This window comes from Alligator sinensis, unplaced genomic scaffold, assembly GCF_000455745.1.
Source record: "Alligator sinensis unplaced genomic scaffold, ASM45574v1 scaffold398_1, whole genome shotgun sequence".
Taxonomy (NCBI): domain Eukaryota; kingdom Metazoa; phylum Chordata; order Crocodylia; family Alligatoridae; genus Alligator; species Alligator sinensis.
This window is the reverse complement of record NW_005842708.1, coordinates 810732-819213: the sequence shown is the minus strand read 5'-3', so window position 1 is coordinate 819213 and position 8482 is coordinate 810732. Positions and strand designations below refer to the sequence as shown.

Below are 8482 nucleotides of genomic sequence, written 5' to 3'. Positions count from 1 at the left end.
AAAGAGGAGGTTCTGTTTGTGTGGGGCCCTATGTCTTGCAATAGTATCTTGGGGTCTTAGTTGTGACTCAGGGCCCCATTGTGTTAAGCACTGGACAAGTAAAGCAGATTCCTTCTTTAAAACATTGCTAAATAAATAGATGGCAAGAAAACAGTGAATGCAAAAAATGGGGGAGAGCACAGGGAAACCTGGCAGTATTAGCTGGTGTTACAGGTAGCAATTCCAGCGCCCATTGACTTAATTTAAGTTTGAGGAGGAAAGTTTGAAGGGGACAGGGAGGTGGCTTCATGGATGTTTATGGAGAGCTTTTCCCATGTATAGGGCACAGCTAGGGGGAGACTCAGAGGTTCCTATTGGAAAATGTAACGGGAATGATGATGAAGGGTTACACTGTTGGCAGTGCAGAGTTCAAAACTGACATGATGATGGTTTATAAGACATGTAGGCTGGGTGAGGCTAGACACTGAAGAACCAAAAATACTTGCCTTCTCTCTGTGTTTGAAGTGATGAAAAAGGGGGAACCAGAGGATGATATTGTCAAAATGAAGAGCCAGCAAAAGTATATTTGTAGCAGTGTTCTGAACAAAAGTAAGTGTGCGAACTGGGATTTTGCACAGGCAAAACTGAGTAGGTTGATTAATTGAGATGAGAGCATGGACAGGACCTTTAGCTGGGTGAGTGGAGAGGAAATGGAGATTTTAAAGGTGATGCAGGAAGAAGTGGCAGGATTCGGACAAAAAAACCTGGTTGTTAGGTTCTAGAGAGAGCTAAATTGAAGATGATGTCTGGTGGGCAGGTCTGTAAGGCAGACGAGAAGGTGATTATTGGGGATCTGGGTTTTCCATTTCTTACAGAGAAAACCACGGATTCCCTGTTTTAATGGAGAAAATGCAGCTTTCCCTTTTTAGCAGAGAAATCTGCAGGATCTCTGTTTTTTGCAAAGAGCTCTGCAGGCTGGCACAGTTCCAGCCTGCAAGAGCTGATTGCAGGGATGGTGGGAAACCCCCAGCCCTGTCTAGAGGGGGAAGGGTGGGGCCTAAGCCTCTGAGTCAGCCAAGGCTGGGCTTGGGCTCAGGCTTCCCCTTTGCCCCTGGAGGTAAGTGGAGCTTGGGGAGTTGTGAGGCATGGCTGCGGGGCAGGGGGAGGTGGCTGGTGGTTGAGGGAGTGCCCTGGGCACTGCTGGCCCCAGAACACACACCACAGTGTCTCCCTGCCCCCCCCACCTCAATTTCCTCCCATGACCAGGGCCAGCCGGGGAGTGAGGACAGGGGTGCTCCTCTGTGGGCTGCATATAGTGCCAGCCGGCTGGGGGGTTCGCACACGGTGGCTGTTGCTGTGCTCCATGCTACCTTCCCATGGCTGGCCACAACGCTTTACAGGAAAGTGGCGGTGCAGTGGTGGCTGCCATGTGCGGGCCGCGCATTTGCTGCCAGCTTGCAGTGGGGCAAGGGAGGGGCTTTCGTGTGGGGGTGCGTGTCGCCCCCCGCGGCGCCCCCACCACTGCCGTCCCCTGGCTGGCCCCACAGCTCTTTGGGCATGGCTCTGCGGGCATGGCTCTGCAGCAGTACTAAAGGGTGGTGGCTGTGTGCTGGCTGGCCATGGGGCGGCAGCAGCGATGGTGGCCACGTGCGAGCCCCTCCCGTCTGCAGGCATGGCTCCTTAGACAAGCGGCAGCGAGGAATGGTGGTGGTAGTGGCTGCGTGCTGCCCGGCCAGCTGGCAGGGGCAGGGGGATTTCACATGCAGTGGACACCTCCACCTTGCACTGCCACTGCTGCTTGTCTGCAGAGCTGTGCCTGCGGACGGGGAGGGAGAGGCTCTATGTGGGCACGGCTCCACAGGCAAGCAGTGATGGTGGCGACCGCTGTGTGCAAGTCCATCCCACGGCCAGCACACAGCTGCCACAACCACCACCCCTTACCACCAACTGCGGGGAACAAGCGGTGGTGCAATGGCAGTTGCCGCATGTGTGACACCCCGCCCCTGCTGGCAGGGTGGTATGTGTGTGGCCCACACATGGCCACTGCTGCCGCACCACTTAGCTGCAAAGCTGTGCAGCCGGCTGCCAGAAGGCAGTGCAGGGCACAGCGGCAGAGGTGCAGTGGCGGCCACTGTGTGCAAACTGCCCCCCATCAGGCCAGCTGGTGTGTGTGGCCCACAGAGGGGCATCCCTGCCCTCAGCCTCTGGCCTTGCTCCTGGGAGCAGGCCCCCTTCTTGATCTGCCCCCTGCCATGAGCACCTTCACTTTCCCCTGCCCTGCCCTACCCCTTCTCCCCCACACACACACTTACCTGCATGTCTGTGTGTCTGAGGTTGTGGGGGCTGTTGTGGGAGTGAGGGGCATCAGAGCTGTGGGGGGGGGGGCGCTCTGGGGCCCTTTAATTTTAATCATAGATTTGGGGTTTTTAATCGGAGAATTTGCAATGTTTAATCAGAGAATTTGTGATTTTTTTTTTTTAATCGGAAATCCAGGATTCCTGGTGATGTTGTCCACTGTGACATTATCTTAACTTTACATGGTTGGTACAGGAGGATTTCTGAGAAAAGATTAAAAGGTGTGTTTTGGCCATATCAGGCTTTGAACTGATAAGTAGACACCTACAGAATTGGACAGGATGAGGTTTCAGTTTGGATAGGTGTGGAGTAGAGAGGGAGATCAGCAAGGAAGCAGCATATAGTAGTTGAACTTTACTGAGTTTACAGGATTTCAAGACAAAGAAACATGTTTGACAATGTTGGAGGTACCTGGCAGATAAAGAAAATTATGGATGCGGTGCACTGATGGAGCACTGGTTGTGTTCTTGTTTTGCATCTGAAGGATTAGTCTCTAAACACTTAACTGGAAGTCATAATGGCTGCCTCCAAAGCACTCGGGGCAAACTTTCTGAAGCGTAGGTCACCATAGAGTTCAGCCTTTCGTGTTTTTAATTTTGAATTCTGAGACACTATGTAAACCAAGGACTTCTGATTTTATGTATTTACAGGAGACTGAAGAAATATTGGCCGATGTGCTGAAAGTAGAAGTTTTCAGACAGACAGTAGCAGATCAGGTGCTGGTAGGAAGTTACTGTGTTTTCAGTAACCAAGGAGGACTTGTGCACCCTAAGACTTCAATTGAAGACCAGGATGAACTCTCTTCACTGCTTCAGGTCCCACTTGTGGTAAGACATTTATAGACTTGTATGCTTTCTCTTTCTTCCTACCTCAGACACTTCTGACTGGTGAGATTTAAGTTTTCATGGCTTTTCTCCATCAAGCCTCCATGTGGTATCCTCTCTGAATAGCTGTGGTGCTCTACTAGCTTGACCAACCAACCACAGTGTGTAATTAATGGAACCTGTCAGTTTTACTGTTGCTGACAGGACTGTGCGGGCCCTCTCCCGATCCCACCTGGGTCGCCATGTGCGAGTTCTCTCCCAATCCCATCCTCGTTGCCATGTGCGAGCCGGGGGCAAGCCGGGCCCGTCTTTGCGCACACGGGCTGTGGCCAGCAGCCCAGGCATGCGGGGTCGGAGAGGACCGGTGGTGAGCTAGAATTAGTCACGGACGCGTAATGGTTGATTCAAGATTATTTGTACAGGAAGGGATACGGCTAGGAATTTATCAGCGACGGGGAGAGGCTAGAGGCTGTTCGTTCTTTTCCCCGGAGTTGTTGAAGCTCCGCGGGTTCGGTTATCAGGCCTCTATTGCCTTTTAAGAAAAGCGTTGGGTCCGTAAGGATCCGCAGCGCTTAGAGATCTTCACGCTCTCCCTCTGGAACTCCAATTGCTCTCTCTCCAACTTGGGTGGAAACCACCCAAGCTCTTTATACGGCTAGCAAGCCAATCGCTAGCCGCCACATGTGCATATATTAGAATAGGCCAATAATGTGGCACGAATCTTCATACAAATGGCGGGAACTCCTTTGCACTGTGCATTTCCTGGATGCAAAAGAAATGCACCATGCAAAGAAAGCTACAAATTTGGCGGGAATACTCCGTTGCACCGGGGTTCTCCTCTGCAGCAGAAAACTCCACCGTGCAAAGAAGCTGCAATTTAGCGGGAAAATAATTTAGCAGTGCCGAAGCGCGCACAAACAAAAAATCACAACTTTGGGTTGTGACAAGGACAAATTGTTGGGTCCTCTTCTGGATACCAAGAAGCTCAGTTGTTTTACCTGGATAACATTCCAAGTCTCTTGGAGCTAAAGGCCCCTGACTTCCCTGCTTCAGTTGCCAGAATAGCCCTCTTCCCTCCTTTGTCCACCTTTTTAAAAATGCAACCAGATGTTTTGGTACCAAAATGAGAGGCAGTGAAAATCTGTGGTAGTAAATTCAGAGTTAGCACTGTGCTCTGCTACTATGCTGCTTATACTGCATGGGGACAGCAAGAAGAGAGAACTTGGAGTGCCTCTCTGACAAATTGAATAAGCTTCATAAGACGAGTGGCTTGTTGACATTGTTGTTCTACGTGTAAGAAGGAAACGTGCTTCACAGGATGTTGGTTATTTTGTAATGGTGGGAACAGGTGGTATGATCTGGGTATTCACTTATTAGTTTTAGTATTAGTACTAGTATTATTTAAATTTTAGGGATAAAATTTTGTTTGTTTTGAAGTAGGCAGTGGCCAGCTGTCCTAGCTGGATTAATGAATTTCAGCATCGCTGTGACTTAATTTTACAGCTGTTGTATTACTTGTATTGAGTTTTGCCCTTTTGATCCTGTGGCCCACCTTCCAGAGTGATCACTTGCAAAGAGCTTTGGAACTGGAAGTATTCTGGTGTTGTGTAGTTGCCCTAGTGCAGAATCACAGAGAAGTGGGCCTGGAAGGGCCATAGCTCCAGTAGGGCTATGTGAAGCTTTGGTCGCCGATTTGATTTGGTGGAGATTCGGCCCGATTCAGCAGCTGAATCTCTGAATCCAAATAGATTCGGGAGACCCTTTAATCTCTGTGAATTGAATTGGAACCCTCTGAATTGATTCGGAAAGATTTGGTGATTCGGACAAAGACGTAGCTTTAAATGTTTTTTCTACATACCTTGAGGTACAAGGTGGCTCATAAATGCTATGATGCTGGGGCGGATGGAGCGTCCTACAGGAGTGCGGCGGTGGGGGGGTCCCCAGTGCGCTTGGCAGCAGAGCCAGAAGTGGACTAGAAGCACTTCCGGTCCACTTCTGGGTCGGCCGGGGAGCGTGCAGGGGAGCCGCCGCCCCCCCCCGCACCCTCCAGCTCAGTCACTGGTGCCTTCTGGGTCTAGGGGGGGCAACCAGGGTCCCCCCATGGCTGATCACCAGGGGTGAGGGTCCCAGCCTTCTCCCTGGCAAACCCGGAAGTGGACTGGAAGTACTTCCAATCCACTTCTGGGTTCACCGCTGAGCATGTGGGGGCTCCCCTCTCCCGCACACCCATTACCTTGAGTTATGTAGGAAAAAACCTTTAAAGCTGTGTCTGTGGCTGAATTGCTGATTCTCCGATTCAGCATTGCATCTTGAGATATGGATTTGGCCATATGGCTGAATCGAATTGGGGACAGTGATCCAAATCAACTAATCAAATCACTGTCCCTGATCCTGGCCGAATCTGAATCCAAATCGAATAGGGCCTGTTTCACAAACCCTTAATTTCTAGAGGTCATCTAGTTCAACCCCCTAGCGTTGTGTTGATGCAGGGCAGCTCATTCAGTTATCCAAGCTAACTGTTTGTGCATTTCCTTCCAAATTGAAAGCAGCGTAGCCTTAATATGATGTGCCTAGGTGAATTAACTTTGCCTTTCAGTAAAACTAGTTTGCCTGCAGCACTGCCTGAAGGTGGCCGTGCTGTTTCCTGTTTTTGAGGGAGTGCACACAGCAGTGCATGCATCTTAGGGTGATACTGCCTGTCACCATAGAAACCCTGTGGGCTGGGGCAAGAGTTGGCCAAACCTTCTGTAGGCGCTTGTGCTTCATCTGCAACATCCTTGTGGCCTACTTGTTGAGAACTGTTGCTCTGTACAGTTAAATGTCTTTCAGTACAATGGCCTCTCAGTCTCCATTGCCTTAAATGTTTGTAGCTATTTTGGTGAGTTTTAAATTCCTGAATCAACTAGATGGTTTGGGGTGGTACCCTTCCCTAATATCTGGCAGAGAGAGAAGTGTCATTAACGATCTGATGTTGCTTTGTTTTGCTGATCCCTTTCTCTACTTTTTGCCAGGCAGGAACAGTAAATCGTGGCAGCGAGGTCATTGCAGCAGGGATGGTTGTGAATGACTGGTGCGCCTTCTGCGGGCTGGATACAACCAGTACGGAGCTGTCTGTTATTGAGAGCATATTCAAACTGAACGAAGCTCAGCCAAGTACTATTGCTACTAGCATGAGGGATTCCTTAATTGACAGGTAATTCGGGATCTCATACTATGCACATTCATTTTCAAAACAGGTAAACTAATTTTCCAGGATTTTTTTCTCCTTTTCTTCTCTCTTCTGGACTTTTTTATTTTTTTAATTTTGTCACTTTTTTTTTTAACTGAAATTAGCCAACTTAATTTACAGAAAGAGGAATAAGTTCCACTTTTTGCCTATGAAAGTATAAAACAGAAAGAGAGGCAAAAAATGGAGAGTTAGGACTCCAGAGATATAATAAGATTGTTAGAATGTATACGTATCCTAAATTCATTGTAGTTACATTTGCAGAAGAGTTTCTGTTGGAATCGGTGCCCCCAGCACTTCTTCAGTTTTCAAGCATTCAGCTTCCAGAAAACAGAGCATTGACAAAAAATGTTCATACTCTGCTTCTTCCATGAAGATGAATATTATTTTCCAACTTTGAGCAAAATCCATTCAACTTTTCTGATAAAATAAGATAATTTGTTACATTTCTTTTACAGAAATTCTAACCATGTTGTGTGAGAATATGGCTTGCCAAAAATTGATGAATCCTGGCCTGGATATAATCTAAGCATTAGCATCTTTTCTCAGTTTGGAAGGAAAAAATGTTTCTTATTGCTTGCAAATGCTAAGACAATTGTTCACTGTACTGAGGGAATTACGCTAGTGTTCCCCTTCATAAGGAACAAATGTAACTTTTGTTCCTGGAACAGAAATATCCTGGGATTGGCATGTATACACATCACCCTTCTAATTGGGATATAATGAATGGCTGAATGCACTGCCACTTTTATGGGGTTGATTCAGTGATGCAATCCTGGGATAAGTGTTTAGATGTACTTCGTGATATCCCGGGAAAAATGTAGTACTTCCTGTCTTCAAACATTTTTAGGATTTATCCTAAGAGTGAACATGGGCATCTGAATGATTGTGCTTGGCCCCTGAGATAAAATGGTTTAAGCCAGGACAAATGCAATGTCTGTTTGTAGCCCCAAATCTTCAAAGATGTCAAAGTTGTATAGAATATGATAGCTTGCTAAATTTAAATACGAAGAACTTTTCATCCAGAACCTGGCCAGCCCCTCCAGCCTCATGGCTCTTGTAGGTGTTGGAAAGCTTTTACCAGGTTAGGGTGTTCTAAGACCTTTTACTTGTGTAAGCTGTTAAACCCAACTGATGCCACCATTTTCACTGCTGCCCAGACTTGCTACTGTAGCTGAACGTCCGCACTGTTTCAAGACATATGCATAAAAACTCCCACTATGCTACAGATGCACCAGTAGAGCCTAGACCTTGACTTCTGCTGTCAGGACCAGTCATGTTTGAAGACTAACAGGGGCTTCATAGAAGTAGTTCTGCTGAGTACCTTAGCTTTAGCTTGTATCTGAACCATAAAGCTATTATATCAAATGCTTATACTAAAATCTGCAATGGCTTTTTTTATGTTTAGGGATTATACATGTTAATATAAGTCAGGGTTTCTTGTATTCTGACCTAAGTGTGATGCACAGTGTTGTTCCTAAGATGATAGCAGATAAAGATGTTACAAAATGTAGGCAGACAAGGTTCCTTGGGTGAATTTGATATTTTTTTATTAGACCAACCCACATGGTTGGAAAATACTTATTAAGCAAGCTTTCGGGTTCAAAAACCCTTCGTCAGGCTCAGGAAGCTGCAGCAGTTGGTGTGTGCTCTTCCTGGATGGAATGAAAAGTAAAGAAGCCAGGGGCTGGGCTGGGCTGGGGAGTCAGGTGCCAGGCAGATTGTAATGTATCAAAAATCCAATGTCTATGTTTAGTCCCTGATCTCTAGTATCCAGCAGGTTGATGAAATGGAGCTCATAGGCTCGTCTCTGGGATGTGTTGTGTAAATTTCCCTTGAGGATCAGGACTGAGAGATTGGAGAGAGAGCGGCCCTCCTGTGAGAAATGTGCCCCCACCGGTAATTGGGTGTTTCTGTCTTTGATGGATTTCCGGTGTGCATTCATTCTGGTGCGCAGTTGTTGTCTGGTCTCTCCTACATATCTTCCATCAGGGCATTTGGTGCACTGGATGAGGTATACTACATTCCTGGAGGTGCAGCTGTAAGATCCTGGGATGCTGATGGCTCTGTTGTGGGGTGTAGTAATAGTGGAGATGTG

General features: G+C 47.6%; 1 protein-coding gene across 1 annotated transcript in view; it reads left to right on the top strand.

Annotated features, from left to right (window-relative positions):
* The window catches only part of EIF6 (eukaryotic translation initiation factor 6), a 20286-nt gene that overhangs the window by 6550 nt on the left and 5254 nt on the right, over positions 1-8482 (top strand). Inside the window, exons 3-4 of the mRNA XM_025216077.1 lie at positions 2985-3161; positions 6170-6351. Coding sequence (XP_025071862.1) covers positions 2985-3161; positions 6170-6351 — 359 coding nt within the window. The remainder of the gene's footprint in view (positions 1-2984; positions 3162-6169; positions 6352-8482) is intronic.